General features: G+C 29.6%; 1 protein-coding gene across 1 annotated transcript in view; it reads right to left on the bottom strand.

Annotated features, from left to right (window-relative positions):
• Nucleotides 1-19,861, bottom strand: part of LOC113366261 (rho GTPase-activating protein 21-B-like) — a 314,776-nt gene that overhangs the window by 70,112 nt on the left and 224,803 nt on the right. Inside the window, exons 2-4 of the mRNA XM_026607840.1 lie at nt 1,807-1,941; nt 485-736; nt 229-372 (exon numbers count right to left, since the gene is read on the bottom strand). Of these exons, the coding sequence (XP_026463625.1) occupies nt 229-372; nt 485-736; nt 1,807-1,941 (531 nt within the window). The remainder of the gene's footprint in view (nt 1-228; nt 373-484; nt 737-1,806; nt 1,942-19,861) is intronic.

Genomic DNA, 19,861 nt, shown 5'->3' on the forward strand with positions numbered 1-19,861 from the left:
TATTACCAATTGAGTACAAAATGATGTCATTTCATTGTAGTATAATATAAACTAATCATTATAATGTAAATGTAAAAATTAATAGATATTAGTAATTAACAATCAGGATATCGTAGAATAATCCTATAATATATAATTAGTTTAATTAAGTTAACATAATTATGTTCAATAACCCATGATTACACATATAAATGAGTAAATATCATTGTTCAACAATAAATTAATTACTTGTTGCATTGACTGTGTGGCATTTGGCCACGTTGGATTTGCAGCACCGTTCGTTCTATGCTGCCGAGCAGATTCAGGAACCATAGCCGGTGATGTTTGTAGATTCGGTCGTTGATTCGTTTCGGGTGCGTGCGCGTGGTAGTACTAAAAATTATTAAAAATATATAAATATTTATTTATTTCTTAAAGAAGCAGAAGAAATTAATTAACAAGCAATATGAAGAAATAAAGCAGATTATGTTGAATGTTATCATACCTGTTGCAATAGGTCGTATTCCTGTGGTACGACCTGCAATTCGAGGCTATCCCTGGCTCCGTGTATAACACGGACGGCTCGTGCGTAAGTCAGCCCACCCTCGGCCGTCGATCCGCCGACCGGCATGCCCTGCACGCCGACCAACCGGTCGCCGGTGCGTAATCCTGCCCTAGATGCGGGAGTGCCTGGACGAACTGCTTTCACGAACACCGTATCCATGGGTTGTGCGATATCACTGTTGTCTGTTTCGTCCTGTAAAAATTAAGATCAACATAAGAAATTGAAATGAATGTCTTTAATACTATATATGTCTATAATATATATTAATATAAATATTTTCTATGAGATATAAAATCATGTAAAAAATTCGAAAAAATCAAAATTATATTTTATTATTTGTAATGTACTGAAAGTACTTTCCATGTACGTACATACGTGCAAAAGTAATCGTGAAATTTGAACACAATTTATATTATATTATAATAGGTGAATTGTAAAAAAACAAAACCCTTTTGCTACGGCAGAGCGCTTCCCGCAAAAATGTCGCTGCTATACGGAACAGCGTGCCGCTCAGTTGCACTTCTGAACGGACAGGCACAACGACATATTTTAAGATATTTCTACGATTATCAACAAAAATGTGTTAAAGAATAAAAAAATACGTTTCCCATGAACCAGAAATTAGAACAAAAGAATAGAATTCTCACTAGTTTAACTCATAGTAATTCTTGAAGCAAAGGCAGAGAGGCCGTTCAAGTATTACGTAAGCACTATAGGGGGGCGGGGGGGGTTATGGATTTGCTTATTTTGGGTTGACATGGGGGGCAGGAGAGTCTGGATGATGATTACGTCATAAGTAGTATTTTTATTTTTTTGCCGAATGGCAACCTTATATTGTCTTTGCCAGTACCAAAAATTTGAAATAAGTTTGTTATGTTCGTAAGATTAAAATAATTTTGTTACTCTATGTTGAATACCGTATCAGTAAAATCTCTACATCCTAAACCTATTTTCTTATTTTTAAAATTATAATTATAACCTAATAATTACAATATTTAAAAAAAACAGTACATTAATTGCAAAATATTTACGTAAGCATGGGAGTAGGGGGTAAGAGCTTTGCTTACTTTTGCTGACAAGGGGGATGGGGGGGGTAAATAATTGTAATAAATCTGCTTACGTAATATTTGAACGATCCCAAATACAACATGTCGTCCAAGGACGATATCCGTACACGCAGCACGTCATGTGGATGTCGTCCAGAAACGACATTCGTATCAAAAGAGGTAAATTCAATCTTAATTAAAACATATAAAACTTACGATGCACTCTTCTGGAGGATAGACAATGAAATGCCGTAAAGTGAAACCAAAGTCCTGCTGTCCATTCTCGCGCCAAAGAGTCAGAACACGAGGACCTCGCAACCGTCCACCGCCATCCAGATAACGACCACGGGGCTGAAATAAAAAAAATTAAAAATTAATATAAAGTAAAAAAGTTTCATATGCAGTTCAATTTAAAATATTTTTGCATCTAAATTAACATTAGCCTACTGCAAAAGATATTTCTTTTCCAATTGTATGATTAAAGATATTTTAATTATTTAAATTTTTTACCAACAAATTTTGATATGATATAAAACTGTAATATGAACATATAAAAATGATTGAAAATATATTACTCGCCGAAAACAAGTTAGGCAAATAAATCTACTGTGTAGTATAGATGAGAAATGAAACATGACATTTTATCAACATCTTGTGTTATTGGTTAAAAAAGTCTGAGGTCACAAATATATGCGATACAGTATAATTTATTTACGTAAACAATCACAAATTTCTTATCAATCCGTTCGTATTTAACAAATGATAATTTAAAAGTTAGCCGAAAGAAGTATTGACATGAATCAGTCATAAAATGGATTTAATAACATGATATATTACATTTGAAAAATATTAAATAATGCGAACCAATTATTTGTTAAAATTGTAATTCTACTCATTAAAAACCTAACAATAATATATAAAGACTGATGTTGAAAATTAATTGTTCCACATGATATCGTGTTTCAATTTTATTTTAGATTTGGGAAGGTTCCACCTTAGCCTCGTGACCTGATTCGCTTTTATAACCACAATCGCGTGCTGTGATTGCCATCCCTTCCTTAGCGTGTGCAGGGTTAAATCAACAAATTTCGCCCGATTTTCATGAACCTAAGTCATACGATCATATAAAGTGGGTTATTTAACTAGATGTGTAAATAATTTCCGAAAAAAATGTTACCAGTTCTTATACTTTATTCGCAGTGAATAAATTTAATTATGGGTCCATATCCAAAATGATGTTTTGTTATGTAATCATAGACCTTATAATATTATAATTATTATACAAAATGTGAAAGATCTATGTATGTAATTCAAAATAAATACTATTATTGAATGTTGCTAATATCAAGCAGTAGTGATGTCAATTTTCTCTTGAAAATATAGATCAAAATGTATTTCGAAGTAAAAATATCCTTTCCCGGCATTACTACAATAGGTAAATATATTAATAATATAGGATCACTTAATAATATATTAATAATATAGGATCACCATTAAGAAAAGGGCAAAAGTTAGGTTGCCTTCTAAATATCCGCGTTCCCATATAAATGATTACGTTTAAAATAATGTAGGCGTAGTTTGGCAATTTGGACACTGCCATTCTCAATTTCCATAGATGGAATCATTCCACTCTAGCTGTCACTTCTTCATTTAAATGGCCTAGTCATGAAGTCCGCGATGCCAAAGGGACCGACTATTTCGTACTGATAAAATTATGACCTCTGACCCGATTAATCGTATATGCACATTATCATGATATCAACATATTTTATTGCCAAACTTCCAACAAAATATTTTGTGCAGTTTTATCTTGAAGCAAAAGCTGAAAAAACTAGATGTCGTCTATAGACGATACTCATACACACGGGTCGCCAATGAAACAGTTTAAAAGCAATTTCAATTTCTAACCATGCCATTTATTAGTAGATAACGTAAAAGTATTGCTTTTTTCATCATAATCACACGTAATAATCAAATCTTATGGGTTCTATGAGCTATTGTGATTAATAACTTACAAACTACGTTTGTTTTTTTACAGATGGCAACCCAAACAGTTGTCACATCTCTGTATGATAAATTTTTATTACAATCTCTGTAATAGGGCAAGTATGGTGCAACAATGCCGGATGAGGGCTATTTTCACTTGAAAACATATTGCTATTTATATTTCCAAGTGAATATCGTTGTCACTGTTGCCTGACAACAGGCTGCTCGAAGTGGGTTTCGAACCCGGGACCTCTGAAACAAGTCCCATCGCTCTTAACATTTTGATTTGATTTGGTAGAGAAGTAGAAGTACAGTTACAGAAGTGCTCATCGTTAGTGGATTTCAAAATGTATTAGTTTAAAAAAACTGTTACTATTACTACCAGCCCCTAGCTCCCCTATACAAGTCATTTTCATTCTTCAGATTTGATTAAGCAAGCATTCATAAAATATTCAACGTGATTTGTTTCCTGTGTAAAAAATTTAAAGATACGAACCGTCATTAATTATTTTAAGTCATAAAATTAATTCATTTATCAGTCAATTCAGGAAGCGTTAAAGAGATCACACGTATCGGCAAGATCGCCGTTATAACTAATTCTCACCGACACATAGATGTTAATAGGAAGATTCAGATAGCGTTTTTTCTAATCGAATAATAATTTAAAATGATCTTCAACTCTATATTTGGAACCACTAACATGTACGATGTACATGTAAAATCGTAATTTCCAATGTTTATGAGAGAGTAATGTAATACATAGGTTGAAATAGAATAATAACAAATAATATGATCTACACCTATTTAGCCATCTAATAATGCCATAAGTAACTATTAATTATATTAACTATTAGGTCCCTACCACAACAAAGCCACACCCCAAAATTTCAAAAAAATCTTCTTTGTTCTAGTATTTTTTTTAACTTAATCCTACTATATACCATTGTGACATCATTCTAGATTTATAATCTTCCTATTTATTCATTTCAGATTACTAGAAGGGTTACAATCGTAGACACGGTCACTTGCCCATTTTTTGATTCCCCCCACTTCAACAACTGCTAATTTTTTCAAACTATTAACCATTTTTTTACCTTTTTCCTATACTCTTGCAACACTAATAAATGAATCATAAAAAAATAATAGAGAATAAATTTATTGCCTTTTATACGATGATTTAAATATGACCTAAAATTCATGCCTCTACACTAGAATGCCCCCTTAAATATGAGTACTAATGTGTGATGGATTTAGTTGCAAAACGATCAGATATATTCAGGAATTTTATTTCAAAAACTAATTTAAACCTCTTCATAAATATATAAATTAAGTGAAACTGGGTTTCTCGTGACTGACCTGACATCAAAATTTTCAGTGTTTAATTTCATTTTATGGTAACAATTACTTTTCGTGCTTATAAGTGCATTCGGTACATCATGTTAGATATCGATCTTGCACGGTCAGAACAACTAAGTAGGTTAATCACGTTGGAATAACAAGATCTTATTGTTAATAGGATAGAAAAGTACTATCTAATGATACACGGTCTTAAAAAGAATCAGAAATTGTGTTTCTGTTAACTTACGTATTATTGGTGATTCACAAATACTTAAATTGCTGGAAACGTTTGTATATCGAACAACTATCAAAAGTTTCTACAGAATTTGAAACCGAGCGCAAAAAATTGGATTCTGTCATGGAACCGACTGAACTACCGAAAGATATTGATACTAAACATGTAGGTGTAAGTATAACGCGCAACTTAGTGTTCAAAACCTCAATTTATAATAATTTAAGGGGTTCGTTTTGAATCAACTCTATCACCATGTGAAGTTTCATCAAAATACCAGAAGAGTCAACCTAAGGTGCTCCTTGTGAGTTAATTTCGATTCTAAATAATTTTATATCAATAAAATCTTCAGCAAAAAGATAATTTGGTTAGATAATTAGCAGTACAACCAAATTAAACTTTGGAAACAGCTCATGTGCCATCTTGCAAAATTATATTGGTTTTCTCAATATCTCGCCTAAGTTATAAAAAATATTTAATAGATTTACATATGTAATCTCAAACAATCTCAAATAATAAAAATGTTGAAGCATCATTAAAATTTATAACTACGCTTCATATTTGTGATTTTAATTATTCTTCAGCTCAACAAAAATTTCTTATTCTCATAAATCTAAATGCTTTCACAAATTTAAAAGTATATACACAAAAAATAAAATTGTACACGATTGTAATTACTTGTATTTATACGTGAAATCTATCTAATATGGCATCAAGAAAAAACGCAATTTTTTCTATCAGTTGTTATGAAAGAAAGCAAGCAGAAGATTATCAGTCATTATAAGATTAAAATCATATCGAGTATGATGATCCACAAGAGAAAGTTAATTATATGATTGTATTGATCTTCTGAGAAACCAAATTCGTTCAGCGGCACGAGAGGTTCAATGACATTGAAAAGTGATGACAGCTTTTGGCGTGAAATGAATTATATAGATCAACGATATATAATAATTTGGATTTTGTGCTCAGATATTACCTATTAGTGATTGAAATTATATTTTGCTTTATTTACACAATTCAAAGATTATGCTAGAATTTAAAAAACCTTATCTTTAAGGTAAATAATGACCGTTCATGGAAAAGTTTTACATTCCATGAGTATTATTGAGATGATAATTTCCAAAAATTTTATAACCCAAAATAGTCCATAGTCAATGTCAATAAGCGACCACTGGTAATTGGGCTTCCACGTGACTTAGTGGTTAAAGATTAGGTCTTTCAACTAAATCCCCGGATGTCAAGCAATGGTGAATTCGTGACATTGGTTTTCATTTAAAAGTATTGTTATGTCATCTAGCAATCACAATCATAAAAGGATGATAATACACTCCGAGCACTGGAACTCGGCAAGAACCAAGTGCCACTTCCACCTCTAAGGCAGCTAAGAAATTGAGAAAGAAATAAGGACTCTGTTACCACCAGACACTGGAAGAAGCAAGATCAATTTTCCAATATTTGTACGTTTTGAATATCTATTAATAATTTAATAATATTATATATCAGTTGTATCGATTTCTTCGTGAAATTTCAAGTAATGAAATAATTGTATTGAAATCGAGTTGTATTTAATTCATAAGTCAAAGTGATTAACACTCGAATCACAACAGTATAGATGAAAATGTTTCCAGATAAAAATAGCCGTTCCCGATAATTGATGGATGCATCAAATTAAAAATCAACTCAAAAATTGTAATTCACTACTGATGATAATCACTAAAAAAATATCATTTTAGAACACAGTTTCCACCACTTGAGAATAAAGTGCAGCAAAGAACAACTGTAGTCCCAATTCAGCACCAGAAATATTTTATGTTCTAAGATAGAATCCATAGAATGTTGAGCAATTTTGTCTAAACTTCTGATAAAAATGCTCAACATTCTATTCGATATAAACACTAAACATTCGTAAACTGACAAAATTAGGACCACATGGCAAAGTTCTTACACCATTCTTATCTTGCTTATCCAAAAGAACGTAATCAGTTTATTCGAAACACTGGAGTTCAATAATAATCTCAGACAAATTAAATATCAATCGGTGTTCCAAAAGGTTTAACACTTATTCCATCATTATTTCTAGGGACCGATTCTGCCGCACAATAGACCTATGTTATGGCAAGGCCATGTTACGGCCAACTTCCATACATTATGCTACTGAATCATAATGAATATTGTCAAAATTTTATGTATTTGGTGTGAATTCAGGCGTTTTACATATAAACTGCAACGCCACTCGTATGTTATAAAGCCGAGTCAGAAAGACCATGTTATGTAACATCGTTTTGTGATATTTATGCGGTTTCTAGCTTAGGTTTTCTATCTGACAACCTCAGAAATACGCTTGACTGCATAGCAACCCCATGGCTTTTGTTAATATTTAGAACGAGTTTGTATGGAAAGTTCTTCATAACATAGCCTTGCCATAATATTGGTCTGTTATGCGACAGAATCGATCCCCTAGTCTATGTAAAAAATCTACCAAATAGTAGTCATCTTAATAAATTTATTTTTTGGCTAATGACAAACATGACACTAAAGCAATCGTAAGAGGTTGCTCATACGAAGAAGGAAATAACAAATAAAATTTATTAATGAATTACCGATATCTGCAAAATATTCGATTATTGAATTTCGAATATGAAACTAGAAAAATACAGTTAATCAAATTTCGGAATTAACAAGAACATAAAAAAAAATCCTCATCATTGTTCACTTCTTTATATTCAATGACCAGGTGATTTCACTTCCTTCGTATAATTCTGTAAAAGCAACGAACCGTTTAAAGCTCTAGTGTTTTCACAACGTTCAAAACCCACTTTTATTGCATCATTGGTTTGCTGATATCTAAATACGTATAAATAGATTTCTAAATAACAAAGTCGGATGTATCATTTGTTTATCTATGATTAGATAAGAAACAAAACAATAATAGCATTTTTTATGTATATATACCGTGAACAAGAGCTTATTTAGGGAATAAAAGTTTGTGTAATGTAACAAATTAATAAGCTTATTTTATTTGAAAAGCTTTATTTTTAAAACTAATAGTATTATACAGTAAGAGAATATATTAGATTTATACTTTTTTAGAGTTTTAATTTTTTTTATATTATTATTATGGTTAGTAGGATTGCCGCATTCAAATTTAGTTGCCTTCTAAATCAATTTCACTGAATTTTACTAGAATCTAATCAACGCAATTCTCAACTGATAACATTCAAGCTACCTTTAAATTTTGGAAATTGGAAGAAAAAAACAAGAATAAAATATTATATTTTATTACTGCTACTTATGAAACCCCCTTGCACTTTTGAATTTTATAAAGTTTAATCAGAAAACAAGAATTAAATATTATATCTTATTACATCTACTTAAGAAGCACCTGCTACCTTTGATTTTTGGAAATTAGAATCAGAAAACAAGAATAAAATATTATATCTTATTACTACTACTTAAGAAATCCCTGCTACCTTTGATTTTGGAAATTGGAAAAAGAAAACAAGAATAAAATATAATATCTAATTACTGCTTAAGAAACCACTGCTACCTTTGATTTTTGGAAATTGGAATCAGAAAACAAGAATAAAATATTATATCCTATTACTGCTATTATGAAACCCCTGCTACCTTTGAATTTTAGAAATTTTATCAGAAAACAAGAATAAAATATTATATCTTATTACTGCTACTTAAAAACCCCTGCTTCCTTTGAATTTCAGAAATTTTAATTAGAAAATAAGAACAAATATTATATACTACAAATATATAAAAAATGGCTCTCCGGTTTTTCACATAGGATAGGTGAATGTTAATATTAATTGTTCTTGAAATTTTTAAAATACTCAGAATTTCCATGTTTATCTACTAATTACAGACAATTTTACCAATTATTACAAACTAATTATTATTAAATTTATGTTTCGTACACTGATTTTTCAATTTTCGCATCCATTTTCAAGGAAAGAAAAAATTTAAGTTCGCAAAACACACATTATTTAGTTTGTTTCAAAAATAACTTGCATTGTCGGGAAAACTGAAATGGGAATCTCGAAAACAAACAGGCTCTTCCGCAAGTTAAACCTTTTGATATATTTACAACAAAGTAAGAAAATTAATATCCAGCACATCTATAAAAGATATATCAAATATGTCAACATATTTTTATTATAATTTATATACTTCTATATTGAACACCTATCACAACTAATCAAGCGCCCTATAATCGGTTGAAAATAAGTTATATTTACATACCATATTATATAATTTTAATTCGGATCACATATTTTAGTTCATTGCACAAGTGCCGGAAAGACTATTTTCGCTTAAAACAATATTTAGTATATATTTTAAAGTAAAAATACATTTAATAATAAAATACAATACTAATTGATACCAAGGTGTCCGAAGTGGAAATCAAACCTAAAACCATTTCTAACTAGTGGTTGCTATTAAAAATTCGATTTAGCGTTGATAAATATATTACACATTAAAATAAGTGATATAACATCAAATATATTATTTTATGCCTTGTAAAAGATTAACAGCCGTATGAAGCATAACATAACAAATACTAATAATCTCTAAAAGTTTACGCATATTCTCCATAAAACCTAATATACTCTACACATCTTAGGAATCTCCTTAAGGATATCTATTTATAACACATGATCGATTATTAGATAAAATAACAAACAGCACATAGAAAATGTTCTATTTCACATCTCTGACGCTATGAGCTGGCTGGAGAACAATCTTCAACTATTATTAGAACAGGAGTCGATATTTTCGCACCGCAAATTATTTCGAAAGCAAATACGGAAAACCGCATATACTAGAGGCCAGCGAACCCCAGATCGTTAGAACGATTTCTAATACTGATCGGTAATAGGACAAATCATTTATTTTGGTATAAATGCAATACGATCAAAATATAATATTGCAACAAAAAACCAACACTTTCATATAGATACGTCGTTAGTTATATTTAACTATAAGATTGGCAACTAAGTAAGTGCGGATTTTTGTTAAAGCGTCAAAGACATTTTTTTCATGAAAGTAAATAACATTATTCTATGATAGTCAATGACTTTTGTCATCTTTCAAGCAGCATAATTATCACAACTTCATAAAACATCTGAATTTTATTAGGAAAGAACTGGATCAGGTACAATTTGAAACCATCATAATCATTGAATTATTTACCATTCAAGGACTTTTATAAAGATTGAAGCAAAGTGTGATCAGAAAGTGATATCAAAAATGAAATAAAAACCATTTTGATTTGTCAATTTAAGCCGAGTTTCTTCAACTGGGTTGTTGAATTTTTGATATTCAATGTTGACTTCAGAATGGATGATAAGAGTCAAAGTACACAATTTTTTTTTCAACCTACATTTTTTTTTATTTATTTACATTCTAATTTTTATATTATTTTCAATCTATGTAAGTTTCATATTCGTTATTCTTATTTTTCCTTCTTCTTATTTTCTTCAATTCTTGCTCTTTTTTTTAAATATCTAATTCTATTTAACTTCTAGCTTCATTCCATTTTTTTCTTCATTCTTCTCTTAATTTCAGCTCAGTTCCAATATTTCTCTTCTTACTCCTAATACAATTCAGCTATTCGAACTCTGTTATTCCTATTTTTCTTAAATTTTATTCAAATAATACTTGACAACACAATTTTTAGCTGATTTCAAATTAACTATACATATATTTTTTGCCTATATTCTAAGTCAATGACAGGATTTGATCCGAAGATCCGTGTCGTGTGAATCGAACACGCTACCAAGTGAGCTATGCTCGCCACAAAGTAGACAATTCACTTGTAATCAACTTCAACTGGACGACCAGAGCGTTTTTCCTTTTTTAGTGAAGAATCACCAAAACGAAATTGAGCAAAACTAAACAATAGTGCCATAAACAGCTCATATTTTTGTAAGCTTAAGATGTCATTTTAACATTTAAAATATGATAAAATTTTTCGATCTAAAAACTCTTTTTACTATGTGATAGCTGAATTGTCAACTATCCAATAACAATAGCTATTTTCCATTTGAACTAAATCAGAAAACCTAAAAATTCAATTCAGCATTTAGAAGTGAGAGCCGCACTTAGTTGCCAACCTAATTGTTACAAAATACTGATTTTAATCAGAATTATACTAGTTGCATATATTCAAAAATCGATAAAATATAAGTTCATGCACCAATTTAACATCAAATTTATTCCTGGGCTCGCCCGTAGGTTAAGAGCGACGGGACTTGTTTCAGAGGTCCCGGGTTCGATATCCACTTCGAGCAGCCTGTTGTCAGGCAGCAGTGACAACGATTTTCACTTGGAAATATAGATAGCAATATGTTTCCAAGTGAAAATAGCCCTTGCCAATGACTTCTTATTGCTGCACCAATAAGAAGTCAGCCCTATTAGATTAATTCTAATAACAAAAATCATCAAATATGGATGGATTAACCATTGGGTTACCATCTAAAAAACACGAAGGAAGGAGAAGTTTCAGCCCAACAGCTCATAGAACGTAAGGTTCTGATTGCTATTAAAAATATATATATAAAAAAAATTAATGTCAAATTTATTCCAAATGTAAATAAATGCAAATAAATGTAGTTAAAAATGTATACAAGATTGACAAACATCAATTAATCAAACAATGATTAATATAACTTAGATACAATTTATTTATACTGTAAGCTTAGTTTATAAAATAATTTTATATTTTTAAATAAGTACCATTTTCTTAATTATATAAGAATTAGAATCTGATTTAAAAATTAGAAACATCCAAATCTTAAGAACATCTTAACAAATTAATTATTTAGTTTCATTTTCAAATTCAAACATATATTTATTTATTATTCCATTTGTGTAACGCAATAACAGGAACTTTAGATTTATTGTTTGAACTCTTGTTTCTCTAAATCATTATTGTTAGATTATTTAACTGGATAATGTACATTTGCACAATTTGAACAATTAAGTTAGACTCAATGAAGATTGATGAGGCAAGAACAAGTACGACTTAACTTTTAAATTATGCATGGTGTCTTTGTCATTTTATGAACTTAACATCGCGCTTCCATTCTTAGAATGCAATCAAAGTCGTAAAATATGTTTATATAATGTTCATATAAATAAATCATTAAAAATGATGTACTATATACTTTTAAATAAAAAAATCATCATGAATATATAGCCATATATGTTCCAAAACAAGAACTTCTTTAGCAATTCCGAATAACTTTATTATTTATACTAACTATTAACATTCTTTATTATTGCACCATGCTTTTCCTTGCATGTGCTGTGATATTTATCTCTATACGGCAAATGTGCATTAGTTATGCACAGATGCACACAAAATATAAACCAACAGATTTTCCCACAAAATTTACTTTCAAGCGCATTCGTGCAAATTGTTCTTGCACGGCGAAGTAGTAATAACAATCCATTTATCTATATAAAGTTCTGTCACAGATTTCACAAAATTAATGTAATAAAATTTCTATAAAATGTCCGCCAATTATTTTTTTTTAACTTTTTTTGGGACTCCGAAACCGCTAGACATGCCTTCCAATAAATTTTGTTAGTTGTTCATTTCGTCAATACAAATAGAATGTTTTTTTAAATTTTCAAATCGGACATTCTGTTCTTTCAAAAACTGAAATACCATTTTTGGCTATTTTTGCACCCGTATCTTCGAAACGGCTAGACCTGCCATTGCCAAAAACTAATCAGCAGGTCTCCTTATGTACTCGTATACGAACGAATTGAATGTTTTTTGAATTATTCAAATCGGTTGATCCGTGTGCCCGAAATCGTCGAGGAAAATTTGTATCCGCATACACACACGCGCAAACACATACACACACATATACATCCATTGTTTCTAAGGTATGCCAAAATGTTCAGAAACCTTTGAAACGTAAAGATATATAAAAAAAATTGTTTTCTATTTTCTTGCGAATACTATAACTTACACTACGGTAAGTTGATAATAATTTAAAGTTTCAGTATATACTTGTATGTACAATAATAAAAAAGAAAAACATTATTCTTTTTTTTTTAAAGGAAGAGAAGTATGTGGAAGTATAAGTTGCTGTATTGATACTTCTACTGAATATGAGATGACTTTTTAGAAAACACACTATGGTTGACATATATATTTAATATATTATTTATTAGAATCGTTGTCCCTTTTAAATATTGATATTTTTAACTATTTGCAGCATTTATTAGAAGTACTATTTTCATTCAAAAACATATTTTGATATGTATTTTGAAGTGATGGCAGATATCATTATTGTTTGGTACCAAAATGTGAGAAATGCAGAATTTGAAACCGGGACTCTGTGATTGCATTGCAACCCTCTTATCGCTCCACCAATACCCCAATATTATAACATTGATGTACAAATGATAGTTATAAGTTACGAATATGAAATTTTTAGTAATAAGTTCAACTTAATAATTTAACAGTAATAACAATAATTTACAAGATAAATTAGTTTTAAAAATATTTTTATAACCTCTAAACATAAATCTAGTGGGTCAAGCAGAAAGTACTGCAATTTAGCCAAATATTATAAAAATTATAAAAAATCTGTCGCCAATGTTAATTATCTATGTGGTTATCTATCTTTAACCGCGAAAGACAATAACATACCTAAAATATATGCAAAAACTTTATGCATATGTGTTTTCTAAATTATTTAATAACTAAAATTGAAAAACCCGTAGTAGTCGGTATCCATAAAAATTATGTGTCAGAATACTGAAAAAACGAATTCATATGTTGCTCAGATAAATTTGTAAACCCATTAAAATTTCATTACCAATTACGATAAAACAAAAGCTATTGAATATAATTTTTTTGAATATCAATAAAATTTTGATTATTTTACTTATAATATGTAATAAACAATATGTTAAAATCCTGTATAAAATGGTAAAATATATTTGGTACATATTAATTTTTTTTAATTTCATATTATTCTCATATCTTAACAGCAATCAGAACCTTACGACCTATGAGCTGTTGGGCTGAAACTTCTCTTCGTATTTTTAGATGGCAACCCAATGGTTAGTCCAGTCATATTTGATGATATTATTATTAGCTGATGATATTATATAATAGGGCTGACTTTTTATTGGAGCAGCAATGCCGAGCATTTTCACTTGGAAACATATTGATATCTATATTACCAAGTGAAAATCGTTGTCACTGCTGCATGACAACAGGCTGCTCGAAGTGGCTATCGAACCCGGGACCTCGAAATCGAGAACCGACTCTCTTAACCGCTTACCTACGGGCTCTCTTATTAAATAAAATACATAAGGATCAAATAATTTAATATCTCTATATTAAAAAAAAACATAAAGATAAGAAGCTAAAATTATTATATCACTGAGCATGAATATTAAAATAAAACGCTTGATTGCTTTTAGATTTCATATTATTTTACAATCAACATGTTTATCCAACGACAATAAATTTTTAAACACATGAACAAATTATTGATAAAACGCAGTGGACTAGGATTCAAATTTATCTTCACAATATATTTATCTCTTGATAAATAATAATTGATAGCTAGTAACTGCTTCATTGAGCTTGCTACATCCAATCACCACTGAAATTATTGAATTATCTACTACAGCAAACTGTCGCTAATACTGTTGAAGAGTGCTCATGTACCACGTGCTTCCACTATGTTGGAAGATTCATAAGTACAAGGCTATCCTTTCAATGAGCTATATCATGCGTCATATTGTATCATTATATTAAATAATAACCGTCACATCATCTCGATTATATGAAAAGACTGCAGATCGTAGAGGAGGAACATTAATAAGGTTTGTAAAGGCTCGAGAGGTCTGTTCTACAATCACTCTGTGTTAGCATCAAGCCGGAGGAGATCATAATAGGTAACCATATCTACTTCCATACGATTGATTTTACTACTACATATTACTAATTCTCATAGATATTTATTAAATGAATTAAAATTCTGCATATAAAATGAATGAATATAAATGAATCAGGCATGATCGTGCTGATCAGATTTATACATCAATTCAAATCAGATCAGATTAGATCATATCCGATCAGATCACATCAGATAGATATATTTTTGGCAGATTGCTTGAATTTAAATTGTTGATTTTAAATATTTTCATATAAAAACGACTTCTTAATTCCTTTATAAATGCACGCTTGACTAAAGACTATCAATAAAGAATGACAGTTTAGTTTGTATTAAATCTTGATTATCGTAAAGAAACATCTTACAACTATTGTTATTTTTAAAAATTTTACAATGCGTTCTCTAACAATCCTGCATATAATAAATCATTTAACTATTTATAATTCGGTACTAACGATTTTGCTTGATTTAAGACATATAATACATCACAAATTCAGGAATATAAATGATTTTCCATTAAATAAAAGAACGAGCCTGCAGTCTGCCATGGTGTAAACAGTCAAGGACTAGTAGGCTAGCACAAACAAATCTCGAATTCTATTAAATTTCCACTTGAGGTTATAGATTTCAAATATAATACAAGTGAAAATTGCCATTTGTGGGCATGGCTGCAACATATTATTGTATAACTATTACATAGATATACAATCTGTTAATATAATCATCACACATAGAACAGTTAACCTATGGGTTGCCGAATTCGGGATTTGTGTGTGCTAGCCTACTAGTCCTTTACTTTACTCTTAAAAATCATTTATATTTTTTGAATTTGTCATGTATTAAATCAAGCAAAATCGTCAGTACCGAATTATAAATAGTTAATGATTAAGTTCAGTATGAAAAGAAAAAGCTTATAGGACAAGTAATTCCTACTAGTTCTGACTGCTTTTGAATAAAAAAAAATCACCAATCCGATAAACACCGAATTGAAACTTATATTGACCTTTAAAATCCTTCCATGTTTCATCAAATATACAAGTACCAATTAATTTATTTATGTTTAAGTAATTGTAAAAATCTAAATATTAATTACGCTACCATTTTAATCAAACCAGGAAGTTTTTTTTTCAAATCTCTTAATTGAATCCACAACCTCGAGTATTAACAAATCCAGTCGTAAACTAATATGTATTTTAATTACGACATAATTCAATAATATTTTAATTAAAACATATGTAGATCTGCTGTCAAGAGTACCACTATATTTTGGATATAAATAAATTACAAGAACTGTAGAAATAGAAAAAAATCAAATTGATAAAATTAAACCATAAATAGGAGATATAAATATTACAAGAAAATTGTATAAAAATTAAATGCCATATAAAGCGACAGAATAAATTATTGAGATGAAAAATTAAGATGATAAAGATATGAATACTAAAAAACACAATCAGCGAAAAGCAGTATGTTGACAATAGATAGAAAAGCAAATAATAGTGCTCTCTTTGGGTAGAGCACAGTTATCAGATTATCATTTAATTATACCGACTGACATCGCGATTCTCCAGTTATGCATAAATCGCCAAATACAGCAAAACATAGTTTTATTACTAACAATAGTCTGGTCTCGGTCTAGGAAAGGTAGTTCGCACGGGACTATCTGGATGATGTCCTTAACACAATTTCTTTTATGACTGTTATAAAAGCGCGAATCGCGATCGCCTTTAGGTGTTCGTGCAGCAGAGGTAGATTAAAAGAAATAGGGAATGTCTTTATTGCGCGATATTGCCGAGATCCGAGACAATGCATACTTTGCGATGCGATATTTGAGAGAGGCAAATTATTTCAAAGATGATGTAAAAATAACCTTGATAGTTCTTATTATTATTGCGCTCGAAATATTTGAATTGCTCATCAGTTAGATTTTTTGTTTCCTCTTTTGTATTCAATTGATATTCATGTTTGGTATGTTTTAGTTCATGCTTAAGTAAGATTAGCAACAAAATCCTCAATTTACCCAAGACTAGTATAATTCAAATATGTTTTCATATTCCTCACATCTTTTACTAAAACTATTTAATTCAGTTTTAATTAAACTAATTAATTAAAATACGCCGCAGAAATGCTCTTTAATAACAATTAAATAATGTTAAATAAAAAAATTAAAATATCAATATTTAAATCATGTTACTGGTGAGTTTAAATCTGTCTTCACCCAATTAAATACAACGTGTTTCCGATCACCTGCAAATATATTTGACGTCAACACTGAAGGGGAATGATGTAGTAATCAAGTCAGCTTTGGATGATAACAAATTATTATGTCATGACAAATAGACATTTTTATAAACAATATTTTATAATATTTTTTATAAAGTTGAAAATAGTTCATTATGAATTAACACATTTTCACAATTATATTTCTATTCTTTTCCTTGACAAATACTAATTACTATTTCGCAAGCAATATAATAATTTACGAAATAAGAACTTACAAAAACCAAAAGTGTGAGAATAATGATCATTAGAATAGAAACTATAATTACACATATATAAAATAGAAAAAATCAATTTCGTAACCGTAAATATTTACGAAGTAATAATGTGCATAACTTTTATATCTCTCAGGATTAATAATAATAAATGCATTATTTGCTTAAATATGATTTTGCATTATTTGCATCACGTATAACTAAATCTATTAGCATATGATACGCAGAAAATAAAGTCATCTTAGATGACTAATCAAAATTATTTTATTATACACATCCATATATCGTGTAAAATATAATGATTGAAAATTTTGGTACAAGTTTCCTAAAACGTGAATATATTGATCAATTATGATTCCACCTAGCTCATACTTTTTGCATTAAATTAGCGTTGCTCTAATTAGAAAACAAGTAATTTATTTTAACCAATGACATTTGTTTTAATATCAAGCCCGTTCATGATATGATTCAACACACATCGTTAATAATCTACCTTTGTCGAATTTAATCAATATTATGTCTATCATTGAAAAACTATAATTAAAATGTTATTTGAATCATTGATAGCATTTACAACATAGGTACACAAAAATTGAACAAAATTATTTCTAAATGTTTTTCCAACGTGAATATATAATTTGAAATTTTATCTTTAAATAAAAAACGGGAAATACTACACGTCGATATCCTGATATTTTAACAAGTGTTTCGTCGAACGGAAGTTTCTAAGTTTCTGAGCATACATTGTTATCTAACACAAGAACGTTAATATAATTAGTGCTTACTCATAATTGTATACACAAATATCAAGTAATGAAATTTCGTCTAATCGTTCAGGCATTACATTCATAAAGAACAAATAAACAAGAATCAAGCCTGCGTTGCATATTTAAGACGAAATGCAAATTAACAATTGAAACAATTTTAATTCCGGCATTTGAAACATGCAAAAGTATATTAAAATATAAGATTAATAAATCACTCGTAATGCTCTTAGCAATTATCGTAAGTATGTCTCGTTCGTTTCTCAATAAATTTCTAGCGTATTTTTCGATTTAAATTTAAAATATATAAATAAATATAAATATAAATATAGAGGCATTACTATAGAGAAAAAGTTTTTCGTTGACAGGTACAAATATTAGAGGAAAGTCATGGAATAGTATCCTAATATGGAATATCTTCATTTTTCTAAGTTTGTATACATAAGTGTTATACTATTTAGTATATCGGTATTATGTGATTTTGTGATCTTTGAACTAGTATAAAAATCCTAATATGGACAGTCGTCGCTGTCTAATTATGGAAAACTAATAAATATGGAATATATATGCCAGAGAAACAAAGAAAAGTATCAAGCAGAGGAAGAAAAGTTGCTGTAGCAGCAGTCATAACATCTTCTCCCTACAAAAATGATTTAGAAAATAAAAATACGATAAAACAAGAAAAAGAAAGTAAATTAGTCAAGACGAAGAGAAACAAACTGAAGAAGGGAAATAATGATGATAGTGAAGAAGAAAACTGAAGAGTTGGTGGACCAAGATATTCATGTCCATTTTTGTTATTGTTATGTTGATTTATGCTTATTTTCCATATATGGGTACCTATTCCATATTTGGTTACTCATTAGTAATTTTGTTTTTTATGTTAGATTCCAATTTGATAACTAATATATTTGATTAAAGGCCGTTAATTACTGCATATGTATGACTGATTAATAAAAACATTAAACTATGAAGTTTTTTTTATATTCCAAAAACAAAATGGTATTCCATATTTGGCGACTTTAATCTATATATGGTATATAAGGCATAAAACTACACCAAGAATAGGATTTGTAAAATTGTTGAAATCAAGACATCAAGGAAAGTTAATTGTTAGAGCTAGTATCATCTGGATATAAAGACTTTGATGGAAAAGATATGCCTGAACAAATACACGTATTATTTATAATCACTTGGAAAAGCTCGAAATTATGTACCTAACTGGCTGTTACATCAACACGTGTATATACTAACTATTGAAGAAGAGACTAACCAGTTCTGCACTAGATATGAGACTCGGTTAAGTCGATATCCAAATCAACTGGCGATTACCTACTCAAACCTCTGCCACCAAAGCCACTCAAGAAACGAACTTGTAATGTATTACTAAATAAAATTAATTAAATATTTACTGCATTAAATATATAACAGAAGAAGCTATTAATAGGTAGTTATCCTTTAAACGTCACGTACGTCTTTACACGTATTTTGTAACTGCCTAAAAATATAAAT

Source organism: Ctenocephalides felis, unplaced genomic scaffold (genome assembly GCF_003426905.1).
Source record: "Ctenocephalides felis isolate EL2017-DRISC unplaced genomic scaffold, ASM342690v1 CF-g0.4_SCAFFOLD_01170, whole genome shotgun sequence".
NCBI classification, from domain to species: domain Eukaryota; kingdom Metazoa; phylum Arthropoda; class Insecta; order Siphonaptera; family Pulicidae; genus Ctenocephalides; species Ctenocephalides felis.